We start from the raw sequence: 24,891 nt of genomic DNA, 5'->3' as shown, positions 1-24,891 counted from the left end.
TTTATTTTATTATACTAGTAGATCCAAAAATACAAATTTTAAAATATAATTCTCAAACAATTTTAAAACAAATGAATATATATATTTATACAAAACTAACTGTCAAGTTATAAAAAATAGTAATTAGTATAACATCAGAACATATAAAATTTTGATATAATTTTTCTTTAATAATAATTATTATTACCATCAAGTTAAATATTAATAAATTTAATATGTAATATTTAAAATAACCCCGGTAATAAAAAAGTAATTAAATAAATAATTTTTCAAATATACAGAAATTTGTTTCACCAAAAATTAGGGGAAAAAAAGAGAAAGAATATATTATGGATTTGCCATAAAAGTGGTGTGGGTTTCTCTTACGTCGGAAGAAACTTATGAAGAGAGAGAGAGAGAGAGAGAGAGACTGACGAGCATCGGTGTGGTTTTTTCGCTTCCTCGTTGGTCTACGTTTTGTACGGACGATGTTGACGTCTTTCTAACATTTGCTTTCTCCTCTTCTTCACCTTCCCATATTTAACCACAAGTTTTCTTTATCATTATTATTTATTTTCCAATAAGAAAAATCAAAGATAAAAAAGCTCAAATATTGCTTTCTTTTATTATTATTATTATTATTAAGAAATATAAAATTCAAAGGTTCTTTTTTGCCTTTTCTCTGGGTTTACCAAAATAAGTAATTGGATGAGGTCTCAGTTTTTTATTATTATTTATTTATATACATATATGTGTAAAATCATGAAAATATCCTTTCCTAAAAATAAATACAAAAGTTGTTTGTCTGGCTTGAATAGGTGGGGTTTTAGAAAAGCTACAGGAAGCTGGATGAATGAGGAAAGGTGGTTTACGTGGGTGCTTGCTTCTTTTGTGGTGATTCAACATTTCAAGGTTTAAGAATTAATCAATCACACCCTCACTCTCGTTTTTATTTATTACCCATAACTGTTGGTTGCTCATACCTCAACCATCAAATTTCTTTTCAGCTTTTTTGTGCTTCTTCTTCTTCTTCTTCTTCTTCTTCACAAAATCTTTCCTGGGCTTTGCCTTTTTGGTAAGACTTCTTCTTCTTCTTCTTCTTCTTCTTCTTCTCCTTTTCCACTGTTCTTTGTTTCTTTTCTCACTCAACGTTTAGATCCCATTTTCCCCTTCATCTTTCATTGATGGTGCTCCTATTTATCTCTCTATTTTGATTGAAAAAGCAACCATGAGATCATATACCTTTTATTTTTCCCGATTGAGTCTTTTAGTTCTTGCTCACAGATTTTTTTTATTTTTCTTTGGAAGCAACCGCGAGATTATATACGTTTTAACCGATTGAGTCTTTTAGTTCTTGCTCACAGTCTACACTCACAGATCTTTTGATTTTTCTTTGGGTCCTCTTTCTTGCTCATTTCTTCATGAGGGGTTTTTGTCTATTTGGTATAGCTTGTTCACATTTTCTTATTACTGGGTTTTTTCATGCATTGGAGGTTTACATAGGTGTATGTGTAGGCACTGTTTAGTTGCTCAAAATTTCAGGTTCTTTTGTGTTGATTTCTTTCTTAAATTTCTTTCGCCTTCATTTTTTACTCTCTTGAGCAATAAAACAAGATCTGGGGGGTTTTTTGCATCTGACTTGGTTGACTTTCTTTAGTACTATCCTTAATCTCTTACTTTGCACACCTTCTCTTTGTTGATAAGAAAATCAAATATGCATTGAAGAGCTTCTTAATTTGCTTTCTTTAGTGTGTTGTGTGTTAAATTTTAGTCTTTGTTTCACTCTATGACATACAAGTAAGTTGGTGTATATATATATATATATATATAGATGAGGTTGAATATTTTCTTTTGTTGTTCAAAAGGTTGTAAAGATGGTGAGAGGGAAGACACAAATGAAGCGGATAGAGAATGCTACAAGCCGGCAAGTGACCTTCTCCAAGCGCAGAAATGGTCTGCTGAAGAAAGCATTTGAGCTTTCAGTTCTTTGTGATGCTGAGGTTGCCCTTATCATCTTTTCTCCCAGAGGAAAGCTCCATGAATTTGCGAGTGCAAGGTCTCATAACTCTTTAACCTTCTATCTTTTCCTGTTCATTAATTGATTATCTCTTATTAATTCAATCACTATATTCTTTTGCAATATTCATTGTACATATATGTATACGTATATGATCTGACATTACTCACTTTTATTTTAACACACGCAAGCAACAAGTACACACGCTTGCTTAGAAAGATATCTTAATCTTCATTGATATTGGAGATAGCTTCTTTACGTACCTCCTGGGTTTCCATGTAAATTACAGTATTGTAACATAGATGCATAGACATATATACGTAATGCATATGCGTGTGTGTATATCTATACATATATATGGAGTGGAAATCTCCATAAACCCAAATAAAGGTTTACTTAGATAGTGCAAATTAAGTTGTAGTACACACTATACCAGCTGGTTTTGAGGCTAATTAGTGTAGCTGATAATCTTCTTTTTTGTTTATCTTATAATGGTAAAATCATGGTACTATATGGATTTCCTAGTTGAAAAGTAGACAGTTATATGTGTGTGTGTGTATATATATATATCTACCTCCTGGCTAGCTAATTAGTTGATTCATCAAAGCATTTTGTCACAAATACCAAACCAACTACATGTATAGACATCTAAGTTTCCCTGGGAAATGATGGACATGACCCGTCGGCGTCCTTTCCATGAAGAGTCACATTAGTATAACCTCAGGCTTTTGGATTACTGATATGCTTCCATTTGTGTGTGTGTGTGTGTGATCGTGTGTTCTGCGTGTGTGTGTGTGTGTGTGTATATATGTATATTATATATGTACGTAGGTAAGTATTAATAAGTTTGAAAAGAATAAAGTAAATTATTATTTAAGAAATCTCAAGATAGATTTGGCTTGACTGGTGCTTGTACTGTAAATTGGTAAAAATGCTTTGAAAACATTATATTTTATTAATTATTATAGACTCAATAGTTACTATTGAAATGATAAAATGTGTAAGAACAATGTACATAATCCCCCTCATGCATTAGCCTACCATGCGCGGATTAAGTACAAACCCAGCTTAATTTGTACTAAAATTAATTAATATAAATAGGGTAGCAGCTAAAATTGGATAAAAGTAATTAATTACTTCTATGTGACAGATTGGTTTTCTTTGCTTCTTTATGAGTTGAGACTCGTGGGTTCTTTAGAAATATCTCTCTGACTATTTTGTAGGAAACAATAATATGGTCTTGCCTTGATTTTTAATCTTATGCTTTTATATCTCTTTCTCCTGTTTCATTATATGAATTGAAGAGTTAGTAATAAGAAAAATAAATGAGATAAAACTATACGCGGTTCGACCAACTTCCTCTACATCTAACAAGAGACTAATTGTTAAATTCACGATGGAAAATTTTCGAAAGATACAGATGCAGTCTCTCAAACTCTAAGCTAGAATACCCTTAAAATCCCACCAAATTCTGAATAAATCAATTTTGAAAGAAGCATATACACACACACACACACACACGTAGTCACTTTGAAAATATAATCTGAAGTTTAAGTTGTCTTGTATTACAGGAACTCGCTTCTGAAACCCAGCTTTAAAAATAAAAAATAAAAAAAAAAAGAATATTTCTTTTTATCTAAAATTAAAAAACATCTGTTTGGTCATGCAAGAGAATTAAAAATGTTTGTTCTCTTTAGCCATTCACTGCACATTAAGGCTTGTTTTTGTTCAGTGTGCAGCAGACAGTGGAACGTTACCTAAGGCATACAAAAGATGCTCGAAACTGTAGCAGGCAGATAATTGAACAAAACATGCAGGTGAAGTACTCTTCACTGTTTCCTCTTTTTTTTTTTTTTTTTTGAATTTCTGTTGTTTGCATCCTCAAGCAAAACATTTGATATAATCAGTGGAGATTTCTGAGGGCATAACAATCCAAGATAGATTTGCTAAAATGGGACAAGAGAAATATTAGTTTTTTTTCTTTCATGCAATAGTCAAGAATGAAGAAGAGTAGGTCGAATAAAAGAAAAGTTCGATGAATGAATATACATACGCCTAGTGAATAACGCAAATGATAGAAGTTACACTAACATGCCAGCCCAAAAAAAAATTGACTTCTATTTAAAATATTATCCAAAAGTAAATATTACAAAAACTAAGTATCTTATAAATATCGTAAAATAATTACTTTGATATGAAATAGACATCTCTCTAAAAAGATCTTGAGTTGTTGTCTAAAAGCTTTAAAATATAACTTAGTAAGTACATTATCTTCATTAAAATTAATCAACTCATATCTTATGCATAGACCGTAAAATCACCAAAGCTACTTTTTTTTTTTTTTTTTTTTTTTTATATATATATAATATAATTTAAATTATGAATAACAATCTCTTCTTTTTTTTTTTTTGGTCACAAATTAAAATCGAATCGATGAAATATACTCAATGAACAATCACAATAAATTATATTGCAAAACAAATAGGTACATAGGATGAGAAGATTCAATGATAACGGTGCAAGAGGAGCAAGTTACACATGAGATCCCCTGTAACTCAAATTCATATAGAAAACCACGTGGGAGCTCATGGCCACATGGAGAATCATATGGAAGTTTCATGGCTTCATAGGAGACCATAAGGAAGCTCACGGCTTCATGGTAAGATACAAGGAAGCTTACAACATTATGAGTTTAAAAGGTCATGGATTAGGGCTTATGAATGAAGAAAGTCACAGCCAAACCTATCCAGAAAGAGATCCTCACGGCAAGGTCCATATATAGAGGGCATCAAGACCCAATCCAAGGCTGCTTGAACCATCCAAGCTTAGTAGGTCATGAGATGGGCCATGAACAATGCCTTATAGAGGCAAATAAGGCTTGGATACAAGGAGGTTTATATTAAGGGATGGATCCGTGAAAAAAAGAAGTCTTGAGCCCCACTTGGAAGGTTTAAAAAGGGAAAAGTTCAAGCTCATCAAGTCAAGGGAGAGAATGGATTGCAAAACCAATTTCTTAAGGAAATGTTTCCTACTGGTGAGAGATTTTTCTATCAAGTAAGAGAATTTTCTTCCTTCCTCATATCTTCTCAAAACAACTTAAGCTCCAAAAAATCAATGATTTTGGAAATCAATCGAGGAAGAATCCCATCACATCTTTCTATAAGCTTCCTAATTGATCATATCTTTTTGAATAAGTATATTCAACATATAGGAAAAATCAGGAGCATTCATCACAAGATCATGGGGCGGGTTTCATAAGATCTCTTCTATCTTAAGCATAGTCGGCCCTAATTTTCCTTATTCCACTAAAAGATCTTCATCAAATCAAAAAGTTTCTCTTTGGGGGGGGGAGGGGGGGCATATCTCCATTAATTAGTTATAAATCTTACCTATATGTAATTTATTTTTTTATGTGATTTATTTTCTTAAATAAGTATTGGAGATTCTCTTAAGAGATTACTTTCCATTGTACTTCTCTTGACCTATATCTATAAATAGGCATTATGCATTGGTTGTAAATAATTCAAGTTTAAAAATCAATAAAATACAAAGTTTTTTTTCTTGTAAACTTCTGAGATTTTTTACACATTTTTATTGAGTGAAAAATTAAGATAGCTTATGACGTTTTCATCAGTATTTTTTTTGAATTTATTCAAACTTATCAATGTATTTCTTGTAGCATTCTAATCAATTCATTTATCTTTATTATCTTATTTTTAATCAAGGTTGATTGTGCATTACGTAAGGAGAGTTTATTTAGAGAATAAATTTTTATATTAATTATATACGTGTAAATTCGGATTATATTATTGATCCTGAGTTCTCCATTACTCAAGTTTAAACTACATATGAATATAAATTATACTTCTCAAGATGCTAATACAGTGCATCATTTTTTTACAAGAAAAAAAAAAAGACTATATGTAAAGGAAAACATCAAAGCATTGTGTCTTCTTATATAAAGATATTTACATGGCTAACAAAACGTCAACAAGCTCTAAGTCACTAAAATACTAGAGCTAGCCACTTAATCTTAAGAGACCAGAACCATGTATCTTTAAAAATGTAAAAAAAAATTCATTCCCTTCAAAAACTCTCTTATTTCTCTCCTTTCAAAATATCCAAAAGGTAGCCAGAGGGATAAGCCTTGTAGATTAGTTATCTCTTTGTATGCTCTTCCGTACTATACTCCTTACTTATATTGTTGACAACCACCCAACTTAAACCTAAAAGACTATAAACCAAGTACCAAAGACAATAAGCGCATGAACACTACAAAAGTATATGATTTCAAGTTTCTACATCCCCCTTGCACCAGTAGCAATAATTCACCAGAGCTTTTCTTCTTTTACTTAACTTATCTAGCGTAAGAATATGCCCCCATGCTACTTCACAAGTATAAAAAAAGGCCACCTTAGGAATTGCTTTCACCTTCCAAATCATACTCGATGGAAGCTTGTCACAACTATTCTCTCTTTTGATCAAGTACAAATAGAACAAATTGACAAAAAAAGTCTCTTCTTACTGGGGCTCCACATAGGCATATCTTTATACTCATCAGAGATCACCACCTACGATGAGGAGTTGAGAAATCTGATATAGTTATTAACCTCATAATCATTCAAGTTCTTGGTTAACACAATTGACCAATCTCCCATGTCTGTAGATCCCCCGTAAAAATATTTAATTGGGATATTTTTTTTCTGAGCGATAGCAAAAATAAAGAAAAACTGCATAATAGAGCCCTACCTTTTAGCCCCTCATCCAACTAGAATCTAACCATCTTGCCTAATCGAACTCTCCATGTACAACACTTCTTAAGAATCTTTTTCCTTATGTTAAGTCTCTTTCACATACCAATTATATGTGGTCCCTTGGGCTCCCTCACATGTCAACCAAAGTTACATAAACCAAAATTTGCCTCCATCACCTTCCTCCACAAAGTCCCTTTTTCACTCATGCATCTCCAAAGTCATTTGCCTTAAAGGGCTATGTTGAATTCTACTAGGGATCTCACCCCCAGTCCACCCACTCTAAATTGGTGATTTCACCACATTCCAAGCCATTAAGTGATGCCTTATTTTTTTGAGTCACCTAAAAGGAATCTACATTGGGTCCTCTCTAGCCTCTTAGCCATAATGACTAGAATAGTGAATATGGTCATAAATAAATAGGATACTCGTTTTGACACTTTTGACAAGAGTTAGCTTCTCTCTTTTTGAGAGAAGTCCCATCTTCAACCCAATTAAACGAGACTTTAATCGACTTACTACTTGGTCCTATGTTGAGACTTCCTTGAATTTTTCACCAAGAGAAAGATTCAAACATTTAGTTAAGATGTTCCTTATTCTACACCTAAGATAAAAGCTAAATTACCATCTCCCCTATTTGCCCCTAAATTTATGAGCTCATATTTTGCCATGTTAAGTTTGAGAGCAAATATTGTTTGGAAATATAACAAAATGCATCTTATACTTGCTAGGATTCAGCTTATAAAATAGATGTGTGTTGTCAACAAAAAAACAAATGAGTGAACTCCATATTTCCAACTATCCCTCATCTTTAAACCCTGAAAAGTTGTAATACTCAGGCCATAATTAGTAATTTATGCAGTACTTACATGATCACGTAAATAACAAAAGAGACACAGAGTCTCTTTGCCTCATGCCACTAGAAGCCTTAGAAAAAAGCAAAGCTCTCCTATTAACCAGAACTATAAAAAAAGAAGTGAAAATACAAGTCTTAATCCATTTACACCATTTATCCTTGAAACACATTCTATTCAAATGTAGAGCAAAAAGTTCCAATCAACATAGTTATAAACCTTCTTTATATCAAGTTTGTGTAAGAGCCCTTCTTTCCCCATCTTTATCAAACTGTCAATAATCTTATTGGCAATAAGTGTCACATCTAAGACTTGTCTACTACCTACCAAAACAAATGGCTTTTATTAACCACATTATCTACCAACCTTGCCTAATCTTCTTTACAGAACCTTTAATAGGACTTTGTACAAACTACCAACCAAGATGATCAACCTAAAGTCCTTGAGGTTAGATACCCCTTCAATCATGGACTTCAAACTCTTTATAAAGGATATAGTCTCAAAAAAACCTTCAAAAGAGATGATAAGACTTGTCTTCAGAATATCCTAATTTTCTTAAAAGAATCTCACGTTAAAATAGTTTGGCTTATGACTCTGTTCCCTTTATAGCTTATGTGACATTCACAAATTTTCTCTTGTAAAAAAGTTTGCTCCAAGAATAAACTATCATGTTCATTAAGCCTATCAAACTCAAGCCCATCCAAAGTAGGTCTTTAAAGCTTATATTTAGTGTAAATTTCTTCGTAGAAAAAATATGTGTTATCCCTTAATTGTGAATTCCCTTTAACAATTAAGTCATTAACCTCTAGCTCCGTAATGTACTTAAAACTTGTATCATCTTCTTTAATTCATTTGATCCTTGATTTTTATTTTCAAGTGATTTCCTCTTTAACAAGCTTATAATTAACTCAAAATGGATTTTTTGTCTAATGTCAACATCATTGACCGAAAGGCGTACCATTCCCTATAATCTACTAAGTGTTTCAAGCTCCACAAATAAAACATCCCTTTTTTGGCTTTCTCTTTCTAGATTCTCCAACTCCAACTCTTGAGTTTATCATTGATCAATACTAAATTTTTAATGACCCTAAAGTTGAAAAAATTAGGCAATGCATAGTCCGGTCTAAATCAAAAAACTAATTGTTTAGTTTGTAATAGACTATATGAAATTTTTAGTCCACACTATTCAAATTTGGTCAAGTCTCAGTCTAAATCGATATATTGAAAAAATTTAAAAAAAAATCATGTAATATATATAATGTACATAATATCAACAGGTCTCTTTTCCTCTTTCTCTCCCTCTTTTAACTTTCTTCAAGTGTCTAATCTAGACTCTTTTTTCCTCTTTCATGATAAATATTGAACAATAAAAGGAAGGTGAGTTTAAGTGCCCACAAATCATCATCTCCATCTTTCTCTTTGATCTCCAATCTCTCTATCTCCCACTTTCAGATCTCTAACATGTATATATACCATATAATATATATTTTATATATGTATTATATTGTATCTCTAGGTGAGATATTATATATATATATATAGAGTCAAATATGAAAAAGAGAGAGAGAGAGAGAGAATGGAATGCAACTAGTTATATGTATGTACATTTTTTAATTGAGTTGTATATATAAAAGTATTAAAGAATGCACCTTATATGTAATTAGGGTTAAACCACGTTAAAAGATATTAAAGTAAAATATATCCTTTGTAATTTATTGTAGTTTTTCTTTTCTTATTTCTAAAACTTATACATATAGGAATATATTATACAATAATTCATGACATGATATTAAAGCCCTAGTTTAAAAAAACTTCAGACTATTTTATAAACCTTACTCGTCCTTCATTGTGCAAATAAGAAAACCCTAAAGGGGCCAATCTTTATAGTCAGCCACCATACTAGTCACCATCATCACTAGCTTTCAAAATCAGACAACCTCAGGCCAATCGCCATGAAAGGAAGCTAGGCTCTGACCACTAATAAATATATACCAATAAAGACACCTCACCAGCAGCCATGGGACTTGCCTCCTTTCAAAAACAACCATGCAACCAGCTTCTTTCAGTAAGAAAAACTGTGCGACCAAACTCCTCTACACAGCCAGCTGCTTGCGCAATATAATTAGTCATACCAACCGCACTAGTCCAGCCCAACTGCCTCCAACACGCCTCTATCTAGCATACCAACTAAAACACCACACTCTAGTTATATGTTTGGAACTTCACAATCCTGTAATCTCTATTTGTTTTCATTTTAAATTGGTCTTAATTAGTAACATAAACTCCCAAATGGGAAATTCTACATAAACTAATGGAGAATTCTATCCAATCCAAGTTACCTATCATTTCAATGGTAAAAACTACTATAATTGGTCATAATTGATTTAGACCATTCTAAAGGAAAAAGGAAAAATCAGTCACATTCTAAAACTGGATCAAAATTGGAATATCTAAATTTTGATGCATGGGATAAAGATGATTCAATGATAATGACTTGGATATAGAACTTAATGATACCAGAGATAAATAATATTATTAAGCTCTTACCTATTAAAAAAATGTGCGATTTAATTAGAGAAACCTACTCTAAGGTAAAAGATACAGCACTAAACTATGATCTGCTTATGAAAACTTGGTTAGTAAAATAGAGACATAAGTCAATCATAGAGTATGCCAACCTATTGAAAAACTAATGGCATAAACTTGATTAATATTGTTGTTTCATTATAGAAAGTAGGTGTCAGATGTCTTAAACATGGTTATGATATGGAGAGAAAATAAAAATGAAGAAAAAGAAGAACAGAGAAGAAGATGAAGAATATTGAAGAGAAATGTAGAAGTAATTTTATTGATTGTGATCTCTAATTATTACATAACAGAGAAAATAGATCTTTTATAGGCTTAAAAGCAATAAAAGAAACGTCTTCAGCGACTGGAATCATGATTGCCAGAATTACATAATGAGCTTGACGTCAGCCACAGGATGAAGTAATGATACCAGGACATCAACTGTGGAATGAACTAATGAGCTGGTTAGGGTTTATCGACCCTAACCCTAACTGCTTCTATCTTTTTACCAAATTGCCCTTAGGTGAATTTATTATTTTACCATTCTTTTTATTACACCCTAAATGGGTTTTGACAATACCCTCCCTTAAGCATCAACCTTGTCCGCAAGGTTGAATTATAGAAACTTTTTCTTCGAGAGTCTCTTTCGTGATAATTTCCTCCATGACCATTACTGTTTTATTTGCACAACGGTGTCCTAGGAAACATCTATCTCCATATTTATAACAGGTTGTTGATCTTCTAGATTATGCTCCCTTTTCGATGCTTTTGGGAGATCTATCATTGTATCGATATTTTTCTAATAATAGAGCATCATTGTTGGGAAGATAAGGATTCAGAGACAACTCTGTTACTAGTTGTTCATGCAATACAACATGTAGAATTCTTCTACAAAATATTTCCTATCAATGATATTAACTTTGGCTAGTCATCCACGATACTATATATCAGCGACTTCTCCTAAATATAGCGATGCAATCTCCACTTTCTTCTCGTCAAGATTGTTGTGAATCATAAAATATTTTTCACATCTTCAAACCCACTCTTGGGGTTTTACCCCTTCAAAAAGGAGAATTTTTATTTAGGAAATGTGAAATTATTAAAAAAATCGAAACAAATCATTGTCGTGAGCGGTCTAAAGGCTCTACTGGGTCGGTCTGGTTCATATTGGATCAGGTAGGGTTGGATCGGGTAAGACAATTTCGGTCTATTTCTCTAATTGGTTCGGTCCTGTTTTATCGATAGAATCGGGTATAAAAGAAAACCCTAACCGGGTTCTACCCTCTTATGCAGGTGCGTTGTTCAGGAGAGGTAGGATGCCCCTCTTTTTGTGAGCCTCGGCCACTAGGCGTGTCGGGCTTCCTTCAGCCCAGTCGGTGGAGCTACCACGAAGCAAATCCAGCATCGGCATGAGCTGCTAACACATTTCATGGTGTAATTCGTTTATTTTGTCCTTAAATGCAAAAAGCTTTAAGTCAACCTCTTTTGCGGTGACCGTCTAGAGGTTCTTGGCTTCAGCCATTGCAGCCTTACCTTTGGATCGAGTTCGGGTGGCTACACTAGCGTAAGATTCGACCTATTCGGGCTTTGATACCATCTTGTCAGATAGCTTTGACATGACTCTGATCTAAAGAGAAAATAAAACGAAAAAGATGAATAACAGAGAAGAAGATGAAGAATATTGAAGAGAAATGCATAAGTAATTTTATTGATTCTAATTTTTCATTATTGCATAACAACGAAAATGGATCTTTTATAGGCTTAAATACAATAAAGAAAATGTTTTTCGTGGCTAGAATCACGTTTGCCGGAATCGTGTGATGAGCTTGACGTTAGCCACAAGATGAGGGAATAATACTAGAGCGTCAATGTTAGCCACATCTTGTCAAATATCTTTGACATGGCTCTGATTTAGAGAGAAAATAAGAACGAAAAAGATTAAGAATATTGAAGAGAAATGCATAAGTAATTTTATTGATTCTGACATTATTGCATAACAACGAAAACGAATCTTTTATAGGCTTAAATGCAATAAAGAAAACGTCTTCCGTGGCTGGAATCATGCTTGCCGGAATCGTGTGATGAGCTTGACGTTAGCCACAAGATGAGGGGATAATACTAGAGCATCAACTGCTTAATGAACTTATGAGTTTGTTAGGGTTTGTCAACCCTAACCCTAACTGATTCTATCTTTTTACCAAATTACCCTTAAGTGAAGTTATTATTTTACCATTTCTTTAATTACACTCTAAATGGGTTTTGACAGCAGGAAAGATGTAGCTACCCTAAAGAAGATGGTAGAGAAAGATAGAGTACATCAATTCATGGCATAACTCAATTAAGAATAAGATCGAGTAAAAATTCAAATATTGGGAAAAAATGAGACATTATCTTTGGATGAGGTAATACCCTGTTTATTGCCGAAGAAAGTAAGAAAAGGGTTATGTTGGAGCCTCGTATTACTGACGATTCAACTAATGACAATTAAAGACTCTAAACCATTTCAACAAGGAAATGAGCTAAGTATCATTGAAAGCCTAAGAGAGAATAAGGACAATATATGGTGTATTTCCTATAAAAAGTCTCAACGCACCAAAGATAAATGTAAAAAGCTTTATGGGGAGCCTGCTATCTCAAGTAAAGAATTAGGGTACAAGCACAGTTAGGGAGATTACACCTTGTTCATCAAGTATATAGATCCAATGAGAGTTATAGCTCTCTTAATAAATGTAGATGATATTATTGTGACATGGGACAATAAAAAAGAAAAATTTGTACTCAAGAAATACATGGCCAAGGAGTGTGAAATCAAAGGGTTTAGAAAGTCGAAGTACTTCCTAAGAACCAAAGTAGCTCGTTCAAAATAAAAAATTTTCATCTTACATTAGAAATACATAAATGATCTATTAAGAGATACGGATAAACTAGCATGTAAACTAGCTTGCATACCTATTGACTACAATCATAAGTTAGAACCAGTAGAAGAGGACGCTAACATTGATAAAAGAATGTAGTAGAGACTAGTTGACATGTTGATTTACCTATTACACATAAGACCTGACATTGCTTATGTAGTTAGTGGGATAAGTCAGTTTATGCACAACTCTAAAGAGGCACAATTACAAGCAACCTATAGAATATTCCATAACTTGAATGAAACACTATAGGAAGGGATCATATTTAAAAAGAATGACAAGTTAATATTGGAAGTTTATATTGATTTGGACTATGCAAGATCATTGGTGGACAGAAGATCTACTACCAGTTACTGTACCTTCCTAGATTACTTAGTTACTTGGGGGAGTAAAAAACATAATGTAGTTGCAAAATCAAGTGCGAAGTTAAAATTCCAAGCAATCATAAAGGGTTGATTAGTTATTATGGTTGAAAAGGCTCCTAGAAGATCTAAGAATTAAGTGGGATGACTCAATGCATATTTACTGTGACAACAAATTGACAATAAACATTGCTCAAAATCTTATAATGCATGACATGATAAAATACATTGAAGTTAATAGGCATTTTATTAAAGAGATGCTAGAATATAGCTTGATATGTACACCTTATGTGTCTACGAAGTCACAATTTATAGATGTATTGACCAAAGACTTGAGTAACCTAGTGTTCCAAACCATCACTACCAAGTTGGGGATTAACATCCATCTCCAGCATAAAAGAATGTGTTAAAGAATGTGTCTTATGTGTAATTAGGGGTAAACTAGGTTAAATGGTATTAAAATAAAATACATCATTTGTAATTGTAACTTTCTTTTTCTTATCCCTAGAACTTGTGTATATATGTAGAGTAACATCATTGAATGAGAAATATAACACAATTAGTCCTGAAAATTTGTGTGTGAATCCAATATGAGAGAGGGAGAGGCGGAAATAACGAGTTGTTTTGGTTGATGGGAAAGTGATAAAAAGTTTGAAAAGAAAAAAGGTTATTAAGGTTTGGTGTTTTGTTTTCAACTGAAATGAGCCTCATTCTTCTTTAATTTTCTTTTTCTCAAAAAGTCTCTTCTTTTAAAATTAACATTTTAATTTTTGGATGCATTGGTCCAAATTGAATTGGTCTTTGGTCCGAATCATAAAGGTAATTTGGTGGTTGTCCAGTCTACTTCAATCTGATTTCGGGCCAATCCACATCCTTGGGCAAAACTTTCCACTTCTATCTCGTCCCACAACTCCTTGACTTTTCCTTGAAACATGGCACTCTTGAATCTGAATAGACAAGGGCCTTAGTTAATATCATTCATATCCAAACAAATAGGGAAGTGATAAGAGACTATATGTTGAAGAATATTTTGCATCAAACCTGGTGGATGAGTTTAAAAAGTGAAGAAAACAATGAATCAGTCTAACCTGGAGAAAGACGAATGCTCCTTGGAGTTAGATCAAGTCTACCTACCCCCCAAAAGAGGCAATTTCATTAGGTTCAATCTATCTAAAGCATCATAAAACTCCTCTTTGTAAGTTTTAGAGGAATTTGCCTCCCATCTCTCAAAACTGTTCAAAACCATATTTAAGTCTCCACCAACTACCCAAGAAAGTTCCCATTTTCTATTACATTCCTCCAAGTCACACCAAAGCATATCTTCATCCCTATCCCTCCAATTCCCATTGTTGTGCACAGCTGTAAAAGTTCATCTCTACCCGTTCACCTTGCATGTGAAAAAGTACGATATAGAATATTTTTCCCCAAAATGATATTCAATTTCTAAAACATCTTCACCCCCGAGCCGTGCCTCCCTGCGAAACTACCAATGCAATGCAAGCATGTCCTTCCAACTACCTCCTTAATCCTCCAAATATTATGAGTTATCTGGTCAGAAAATGTTCTCAGTTTTTATCCTTGGAAGCAAATAACATCAAGTTTCCATCTGGACATATATCCTTTATGAATGCGCTCTTACTAGAATCATTTAAGCCCCATATATTTTATAATATAATACGATGCTATTAATCATGATAAAGAACCTCCCCCCCCCCCCCCCCCCCAATATCTATTAATCATATACGATACTATTAGTCATGAAAAAAGATCTCAACACTTCCATTCTTACCTTTCCTCCTCCTTATTCTCCTTATCATAGTTAATTAAAGATTGAAGCCTTCTCAATTTTCTATCCTTTTCTACTCCGTGTCTTCCCTTGAACCTCGACTTTTGATTTTTTGAGCCTGATTTTCCCTCCTACTACTCCTTGCCTTGACAATATTGAATGCTTGATCTTCTAAACCTTGAAAACTTGCACAGAACATCTTGCTAATTTTTTAATGTTATTTAGGATCCACGCAGCATATTTATCCTTCTCATTATTGGACCACTCCTCTTCCATCACTCTCATCTGTCAATTTTTTCGCAGCTTCACTCCCGTATTACCCATCTCCATATCACCTTCTGTTCGCTAAATAGCCATAGCTTCCACTCCCTTAATCCTCCCTTACTCCCCACCTAATCAAGTGCATCATGGATACTTATAGACACACACACATATAAAGGAGCTAATTTATATAACCCTTAAAGTGTCCAACTTCTACCTAATACTCATTCTCTCCATGGAATATGAATTTTTAACAAAACTCAGGCTCTAATATAGTTAGGTTATAACATCACAAACTTCAGAATTGAGCACGTTACAACATCTCATGTCCAAAGCTAGCGAAAAATCTATCCAATTTGAATAAAGTCTTCCCACAAACTAATTTATTTCCTTTCCTCAAATCAATCACAAACATAACATAGTATGTAATTAAAGCTGAGACTCAAAAATTTCTCGCAAATAATAAACCTCTATCCAATTGTCAACTAACTTAAACAAAATAAAATCTCATCTCACATGGAGATCACACCCAAGTAATTGCCTATAATTGATGCGTACTCAAAACTAACCTTGTTACTCTACCATAGATGGCCTAAAATAACCGGTACACTCATCCTAATTATGACTGTTGCAAGAAAAGAATGGAAAGGGTGAACTTTCTTGGTTGGACTAAAATGGCCCAGGGATCATATCTAATGCAAGATGTGCATAACCAAACTAACTGGATATTGGTAAACTGGAAAGCCAACTCTAACGCCTCTTAGCCCTACATTCATACTCCTCAGCCCCTCCAATGATCCTTTCATCAGGATCCATTAAAACAAAACCTAGCCTTTCTCTCAAAGTCCATGTGCCTCTAATGGTGCAACTGGTATTTTTAAGCTTGGCTCGTGCATTCAAATCCAAAGAAAAAAGTCAAAAAAGTATGAAAACGAGTGAAAAGATCCAAGTTAAAGAGAGATTGATGGGCTTTGCATGCCTCCAAAAATCAATATCAGGCGAATGAAATGATGAGTGAATAATAAAGCAAGGTGATGAGGTGCTCAATGTTACAATATAAGGTTCTCAATTGCTTAAAGAATTATCCCAAAAACTTTAGCTAATACTAAAACGGCAAAATCTATAATTTATCCCTTATATTCTTAACATAACACAAAGCAGAGGACGCATCAAACTAGGAAAACACATGCTGCACAAAAAGAGAAAATGAAAAGGTAATTCCTAGCTATTACAGTACAAGAACATGAACTTCAAGCAAAGCCATCCATTTTAAATTTCCTGGATTCACTTGATCTTATTGACTAATCTTGAAGAGGTGAAGGAATAGTAACTCATAGCTGAAAACGCAAAAAACCGAAGCGATCTTGAGTTAAAAGAAGTGAACCTTTCGAAAGTGAAGAAAAGAATTTAACATTAGAACAGGTGAAATAATTTTTTTTGCAGTCTCCTTGTCGAGTCCATAACAATCTAGCCCTCCATCTCCAAGCCACCTCCTCCATTAACAGCCAATTTGCGAGATTCAATTTGGCAAGCTACTTCCTACCTACACCTTTTAATTTGCTTCTGACTCCGCTATTTGGAGACCAAATCCCTCTTCTTGCCTCTAGAAAAACTGTTCGAAGCCTAACAAGCTCATGCCAACATTTGTGCAGCTTTAGATTGTTATTCCTAACCAATTCAAAGGCAACCCTCTTCAACGGCGGAACTTGAGAAGCCAAACAGGATGTAGCCATGGTTCCTACCACTGCTCCGTATGTATCACCTCCTTCTCTCCTGCTCCAATCGGGGGCAATCTCAAACCTTCGCTCACAGTATTACCCAACTGGAGACTATCTTCTGTAACTACCAGGAGTAGAAGATGATTGGAAGGAGAAAAAAGCATACTTTACACCAGGCAGGCGTTGATTCATTTCCTGTTTGGGTTAGATCTTCACATGTGACGAATGCCGAGGAGAACTGCCAAAAGAGAATCAAGAGTAATCAATACCAGCACCGGGCAAACAAGACGTATTCTTTTCTTTCCTCCACACACAGTTTACACCAGGAAAACAACAAAGAAAATTCTCGACCAATGGCCTGCCTTGGTCCCTTCAGGAATCAAAAGTCTTCAACTTTCAACTTTATACTGACGGGAAAAACCGAATATTTTATTACGAAAATGAAAGGCCAACGGTTTTGAAGGAAAGCCGTTGAGAATCCATCTGAACCCGAGGCTTTATCACTTGCCTAGAGAAAAAGTCTCATAGATTATCTCCTTTGTGAAGACTCTTTAATCCATTCTTGATGCCAGCCATCCCGTTAGAACGCAGAAATTTTTGAACGCATCTGTAAGCTTGGCTGGAATCTACAAACACAGTCAGAGTTGAATTTGTAAGAATATTAGCAGATAACAAAAAACTTGTGTTTTTGCTGGTTGCTAACTTATAGTTTTTCCTTTTTTTTATCAGAATAAATTTCAGGAAAAAGCCCTACTAGCTGAAAATGCAAAGCTGACTGAGAAGGTAAGAATTCAATATTATGAGATGGGTATGCAATTTCCTCAAAATTTCTCTTATATTTGTGTTGGCTTCAAATTTAATATATTTTCATTTAGTACTTCAATTTTCAGTTCTTTTAGGTACGATTTAGTAAAAATTTACACATTAATCAATATAAATTGTTTAGAAATATAACTTAATCATTTCATCTATACTTTCAATTCTACAAATGATTAATTTACGTACATACCCATTTGCCAAGAGAAGAATCACAGAATATTTAAAATAAACTACGCATGGAATTATTCAGAAGTAAAAATTTTATTTTCATATCTTTTTTCATTATTAATCTGTAAAAATTTTAAATACAAAATTAAATTCAATAAATTGTTTCAGAACAATGCTCAATCATGGCAAGCAACTAACGAGCAAAGAAAGATAATGGTACCGAATGAAGACAGTAATCCGAGTTCAGATGTAGAAACCGAACTGTTTATCGGACCACCAACAAGGAGACCGAGATGCATCTTACCTCCGAAAAACTGACTGATGACATAGATAATTTAAGTCTGTATGTTCTTGTGAGGTAAATCAAATTTTATGATTGTTGCTAGCATTATAGACATATCAATTATTAAGTTGAAGTTGCGCAAGCTATATTATTTAAGTCAAACATCAGTACAATATAGTAAGAGTATATGTGTGTAATTATATGTTAAGAAAACTAGTCATATCAAACTTGGAACTGCAATGGGAATAATGTATTTGGGTATATATAATCATATAGAATATTACTTGTAATTTAAATTCTCCAATTTTATTTCTCAAGTGCAGTTATATCAGGCGCCAGCAGTCCTGAATGCAGAAGCCTGCATTAATGTTCTTCTTCCTTAGAGCCAATTCACAAACTTGTCAAAAGTGTAAACTTGGTGGTATAGTCCCACATGTGGGATTACACTTCATATTGATTAATTTTTACTTTTTAGATTGATGGTTTTTTAGGTGAGTAATAGGTTAGAACATAGATAATATAATAATTTATGTGAGGGTGTAAGTATAGGTGTATAATCCCAAAAATTCCAACAATTTAAACCTTTCAGAATAATTGACAGAATTAGGTTTTGGACATGGAAGTTTAGGTGCAAATCAAAAAGGGAAAAGAAAAAAGAAAACAGGGCATATAGAGGTAATGAGGCATTAACAATTCATTACTTGTGTTCTTGCTCTGAGATGCATGCTTCCATAAGAAGCTGTTTGTGTTTAGTAATATGTATATATATGTGTGTGTGTGTGTGTGTGTCTAATAGACTCAAATGGGCGAAAACAGTCAGCAAAGCTGCATTGTAACTAAAATATTAATGCGTAAAACAATATATACACACACATACACGATAGTTAAAAGTATATAAACTGCGAGTCAAGTAGAATTAAATATGAGAGAAATCAATCCCAACAAAATCAGGTATTAATTGACTAATCAACATAAGCAGTAAGTCTAGTTGTATATACTGATCATCATAATTGTGATTTAATTTTTTATTAATTAATTTATAAAATAAACTAGTTGAAATTAAATCAAAGGAGCCATCCCTGGATGAAGTTGGTCTCACAAGCCATGCTCTTCGGAACAGAAGGCCCCTCATCACTTCCAACATACTGCTGGTACCTATACATAAATATGCATATATATACATATATATATATATATATATAGTCTGTCAGGTGCACCAATATTAGTATTAATTACTGCAACTTAATCAACTAATTACTTATGATTATATAGCGTGTGTTTGTCTTTCACTGTGTGTAGTATATATATATATATATAATCAATCAAGGAACCAACGTACAAAGAGATAACGGAGGAAGGGCCCAGAATAACATATATATACAATTGGCCCGACCAATCCCGTTTTGAAAAGTTTCTGTGCCTTTAATATTTACTCCGTGCTAAAAATGTGAGTATTTATTATAATTAGCATTAAGATATATTTTTATTTTCTTTATAAAAAAAAAAAATGTGTTATATTGTCATGCAAAAGTATTTATGAAGCTAGTTATTAATTAAGTAAATAAATTTTTTTTTATTTTATAATTATCAAAGCTTAAGATTGTCAATATCCCAATAATCTTATTACAAAATTTTTTGAACTTATAAGAAATAAACCATTAATTTATTTTATTTTATTTTAGATATTATCAACTAATAATTTTCATTTGAAATTGTATATTATATATTTTGACGACCTATTTCTCATGTGTGATTTTTATTAAAAAAATTAATTGTGTTGATATGATCGTGCAAATATAATTTAATTACTAATAAATTAAAATAAAAAAAAGGCTCTATTATGGATATCATATACTCACCCTATCTGTAAAACAGGTTCAGGATCACAGTTCATAGGGTTGGATTGAGAAGGGTGAAGTGCAAAGTGGGAAGTGCTAGGACCAGCTGCTGCACCAGAACTCCACAATCCTTGCATGGCTTTAAAACTTTGTCCTTCTGCCTCCAGCTGAAAATTGTATATATCAACCACAAACATTAGTATATACTAGTATTTTAGTTTACCAACGTATATAAATGGACATTATATATGTATGGACAGCTGCTGAACAATTCAATATGCATATATAGATGATGGTTCAGAGCAACCTTAATCTTGAGCTGCTTGTTAAGGTCTCCCAGCTGACGCTCCTGCCATTTGGGACAGAGACCCATAGATTAGACAAATGATATAGAGATATATATATATATATATATATATATATACATATTTAACATACACAATTATATTACACCATGCATTAGAAATAGTAAACTTCATCTGCAAATTAGTCCATTTCTATGCTTACCACGGTAAACTTTCATCTGGCATGGCTTCTAAGTAATAAAAAATAATGAAGAGCTCATCTTCTTTCCATTTTATGGGATCGGATTAATATATTCTAAAAAAATATTTGACTAGGAATTCCATTGATTTCATAAGTATCAAATTCCATCAATTAAATTATGTTTTTGCAGAAGAAAAAAGACTTTCATGTTCTTCCTTTCGCGTAAGCTGAAACCTCTAAAGCAATAAGTCTACTCCTGCCGCAGTGAGTATCTTTTCCTTCTCTTTGTTCTGAATCCTCAACACCACTATCCTTGAACACCTAAGACATCCGATCTAAATCCGCCCAGGCCAAGGAAAAAACAAAACATTGTGGCACGAAGCAGGTGCATTGTTGAACATTATATTCAAATAAATGGAATTTGAAATAAATTAGAAAAGTTCAACAATATCAAATTTTAAAAAGAAAACAATATATGTCTTCACTTTTTCTGTGCAGATTATATTCAACATAAATTAAACATGATATACCCTTTTGCGCAGGTCTTCCATTTGTTCAATCATAATCTGAGTCTGCAGTTCACAACGAAAGAAAAGAATTAAACAACTAATTTAATGCATCTCAAGTTCTTTGCAATCAAGTAAATAGATGCAGTCAGTATTGGTACAGGTACCTTCCTTTGCCTGGCAAGTGCAAGAGCTCCTTCAAGCTGCTTCTCAAGATTTTGCAGCTCTTTAATATTCAGTGGTCCAAGATCTTCCCCAAGCAAATGCCTTATACCACAATTCCATAAATTTATGAACTGAACTACATTAGAATTTCGGCTCCTTAACATTGAGAACGTACTAGACATTATGTATATATATATATATATATATATATAAACTAGCCATGACAACAAACCACAAAGTTTGTGCTACATACATATATATATATATATGTGATGTCATTTTATTAAATCTTAATAACTTAGATTCGATTACAACCTTCACCCATTTGAAAAAATGAAAAAATAAAGCAATTTCTTAAAAAAAAAAAAAAAAAAAAAAAAAAAAAGATAAAAAACATCAATCTCTATTGAAAACCTGTGTCAATATATAACAAAAAAAAAAAACAACACTAGACAATATGTTAATTTTTATCTTTATACTGTACGTACAGTCAATTATTTAGTATTAATCACAACTAATTTCAGCATTAATTAATGAAAGCTTTATTTGTAATTAGGGTTTAAACTAACTCATTGGCCAATGGACTTATAGAAACCTATACTAATTAAGGATTTCTATATCTGTTACGTTAGACATGGATATTTAAATTTTGTTGTGTAATAAAATATATTATTAAAGTTAGAATTTTTTTTTTTTTTTTTTTTTTGTAATCTCTCCAGCTATATATATATATATATATATATATATGTATGACCAGAGGTTGTAAAATTACCTTTGGGTTCGTTGTAAAGATTCGTATTTTGCCTTCAACTTTGCTACCTCCTGATACCAGCTCTGCTAAAATTACAGAAGAGAAAAGTAGGAGATCAGAAATCAGATGCGAAAATTAAGTATATTAACCTGGTAATCATTTAAACTCGACAAACTTAATCTAATTCAATCAAGAAACAAAATTAATTAAGCTAATACTATGTTCATGATACAATTAATGTTGTTCAATCAAACCCAAGAATATACATTTTGCAGGACCACATTTCTGTTAACTCTCAATCAAGGGAAAGTGTTCACCCGTATTGTCTTTATTTGAATGGTATAATATAATTAGCATTGTATATAATTCAAATAAATTTCTATCTTTAATGGGTATTACTCTAACTCAATGTTGACAATATTTAAGCAGATTATACATATATTTAACAGATTATATCGAGCAGAGAATATTTCACAGAAAAATTAGTGTGGCAAACCTGTGTCTCACGTTCAAGGCTGTTTTCTTGAGGATTGAAGCTGGAGCATCGCTGGTATCGCTCCAGGGTTTTGGCTATACTGCACAAACAAATCTGAAGTTTAATTTGTGAAGCACACTATATATATATATACACACACACACACACATATAACTTTAGAATATGGACCAAAAACCCCAACTTCACTGAAAAGCTTTCAGAAGACGGACAGAATCAGTAGACTAAAATGGGAACAATAACAAACAAAACGTCTTCTACTTGCCATAGATTTGATGGAGTTATATGACTCTATATGTATATATATATAAATATGTGTGTGTTAATTGATTTAAGATATATATGTATATATATATATATATATATGTTAAACTAAATGAAGGTGCCTTCACCACCCTTGATCTATAATCATCATCAGACAAATATGAATGAAATAGCTACAAGCAAATATATATTGCAGTATTCCCACCATGATCTGCACTGATAACCTTCTAATATAGAGCAAGGAAATGGAGGAGGAAGACATTTTTAAAATCCGGAAGATTGAAGGATGAAAAGAGATAAAAATAATTACTACCACTATCTGAATTTTTCTTTTTCACTCAGTATTTTGATGGAGCTTCGAAGAGAGAGAAAGACAGATTAAGAAATGATAGGGAAAACCCTAGATCTTGCACGGAGATCCCAAAAGGGAAACCTACTATAATCTGATCACTGATCGGGCACTGGTTTTTATTTTTCGGTACAAAGCGATACCAGAATCAGACTGTTGAGATCATTAAACACGTTTTTGATGTGTTCTTCCGAAATCGTACATCGCCACCATATATCTGTTAAACAAGATAGAGCGAGAGAGAGAGAGAGAGAGAAGGTCCTGGTTAGCGGAACGAAACGTGTCGATCTGTGATTGGAAAGTGGCTAAAAAAGCCAAGCTTTCCTCCATAACCCTCAAACACAAACCAGTGAACTGAAGATGAGTAAATAGAAGAAAACCCAGAAAATAAAAAGAGAACGCACTGTAAAGAATTCAAAGAAGAGAGGAAAAGCCAAAATGTACATAATCCATGAAGTGGGAGAGAAGGAGTTCTGAAACTGAGGACAACGACAAAAGTAGGCAGTAGTCTAATGCTCCAGAAATCTGATACTGAACAGTATCATGCAAAATATATATTATACAATATGATCCATGTATACACACACACATGTTACATATATCCAGGGCGAATTTTTGCAATAAATTAGTCCAAGAAAAATTAAACCCAGGAAAACCCAAAAGAGCTCAAAGAGAAGAATTCTTATATACTTAATTATTAAGAAAAGAAACGAAAAGATCAGATCAGAGAGAGAGAGAGAGAGAGGTAAAGGCATGTGTTTGTATATACACACGCATATATTTATATATATATACATACCCAGTGCTGCCAAACTCATAAAGCTTGCCGCGGCTGGAGAAGATGATGAGAGCGACTTCAGCATCGCAGAGCACAGAAAGCTCGTAAGCTTTCTTGAGCAAACCATTCCTTCTTTTGGAGAAAGTCACTTGTCTGTTGATCTTGTTCTCTATCCTCTTTAGTTCCACTCTTCCTCTCCCCATTTTCCCCTTAATGTCTCTTAATTTCCTTCCAACTATTAGATGCAGAAAATATCTACAGATATACACGTCTATATGCCTTTATATATGCACATATATTCTTGTATTGGTGAGTCAGCCGTGGTTGGTTGTGTCTAATGGTAATAGTAATTTGAGGTTTTGGCTCTTAATATGAGAAGCAAGAAGTGGGAGTTACAGATGCTCCATATATATATACATATATAAATAAATACATAGATATATGTGTGTGTGTGTGTGTGTGTGTGTGTGTATATTACGCGCAACAGAGAAACTACACTGGATCTTCGCTTACAAGAAAATGGAAACTCAGTGTTGTTTATTTTTCTTTCGCTTGTTCTCTTTATCCATTTTAATTTTGGCAACAAACTGGGTGGGGTGTTCTAGCCGTCTAGGGTGGTTTGCCTTCACTTTCTCGGCCATGAATGTCCCATTCCCACCCGCGAACTGGAGCGCGTGAGAGCACGCTCCTGTCGTTTCGAAATTTGAAACCCATTAAAATTAAAATTAAAATTGAAACTAATGTCTAGTAATTATTTATTTTTTAAAACAAAAGTTTAGT

The 24,891-nt window shown here is 33.2% G+C and overlaps 2 protein-coding genes across 4 annotated transcripts; one reads left to right on the top strand and one right to left on the bottom strand.

Annotated features, from left to right (window-relative positions):
* Positions 1 to 783: 783 nt before the first annotated feature.
* Positions 784 to 18,771, top strand: AGL20 (AGAMOUS-like 20). Of its 2 annotated transcripts, none has more exons than XM_088220300.1 (5): positions 784 to 891; positions 1,845 to 2,035; positions 3,729 to 3,813; positions 17,941 to 17,994; positions 18,367 to 18,771. In XM_088220300.1, the coding sequence occupies exons 1-5, from the start codon at positions 829 to 831 to the stop codon at positions 18,514 to 18,516; spliced, it is 543 nt and encodes a 180-aa protein (XP_088076426.1). In that variant the 5' UTR covers positions 784 to 828; the 3' UTR covers positions 18,517 to 18,771. The 2 variants fall into 2 exon arrangements, with proteins under 2 accessions (XP_088076426.1, XP_088076427.1); XM_088220301.1 differs by having other exon boundaries at positions 881 to 1,054.
* AGL6 (AGAMOUS-like 6) lies at positions 16,516 to 24,591 on the bottom strand. 2 transcript variants are annotated; one of them, XM_088220299.1, is made up of 8 exons: positions 24,133 to 24,591; positions 22,724 to 22,802; positions 22,249 to 22,313; positions 21,479 to 21,578; positions 21,336 to 21,377; positions 20,627 to 20,668; positions 20,341 to 20,486; positions 16,516 to 19,636 (listed from the first exon to the last, which is right to left on the bottom strand). In XM_088220299.1, exons 1-8 carry the CDS (start codon positions 24,312 to 24,314, stop codon positions 19,546 to 19,548), a joined length of 747 nt encoding a protein of 248 aa, XP_088076425.1. In that variant the 5' UTR covers positions 24,315 to 24,591; the 3' UTR covers positions 16,516 to 19,545. The 2 variants fall into 2 exon arrangements, with proteins under 2 accessions (XP_088076425.1, XP_021909947.1); XM_022054255.2 differs by having other exon boundaries at positions 22,249 to 22,310; positions 24,133 to 24,585.
* Between the last annotated feature and the right edge of the window lie 300 nt (positions 24,592 to 24,891).

The sequence above is a fragment of the Carica papaya genome, chromosome 5, assembly GCF_054855325.1.
Source record: "Carica papaya isolate Zhongbai chromosome 5, ASM5485532v1, whole genome shotgun sequence".
Taxonomy (NCBI): Eukaryota; Viridiplantae; Streptophyta; class Magnoliopsida; order Brassicales; family Caricaceae; genus Carica; species Carica papaya.
This window is presented reverse-complemented; position numbering and strand designations above follow the sequence as displayed.

What these genes read in the sequence shown, in the direction of transcription:
- AGL6 (XM_088220299.1), bottom strand. Translation starts at nt 24,314, where the DNA reads ATGGGGAGAGGAAGAGTGGAACTAAAGAGGATAGAGAACAAGATCAAC. An exon ending in TATGAGTTTGGCAGCACTGG is followed by an intron (nt 22,803 to 24,132) that starts GTATGTATATAT and finishes TTGTTTGTGCAG; the next exon opens with TATAGCCAAAACCCTGGAGC. An exon ending in GAACCTGTTTTACAGATAGG is followed by an intron (nt 19,637 to 20,340) that starts GTGAGTATATGA and finishes ATTTATGTATAG; the next exon opens with GTACCAGCAGTATGTTGGAA.
- AGL20 (XM_088220300.1), top strand. Translation starts at nt 829, where the DNA reads ATGAATGAGGAAAGGTGGTTTACGTGGGTGCTTGCTTCTTTTGTGGTG. An exon ending in TGGTGATTCAACATTTCAAG is followed by an intron (nt 892 to 1,844) that starts GTTTAAGAATTA and finishes GTTGTTCAAAAG; the next exon opens with GTTGTAAAGATGGTGAGAGG. An exon ending in TAATTGAACAAAACATGCAG is followed by an intron (nt 3,814 to 17,940) that starts GTGAAGTACTCT and finishes TTTTTTTATCAG; the next exon opens with AATAAATTTCAGGAAAAAGC.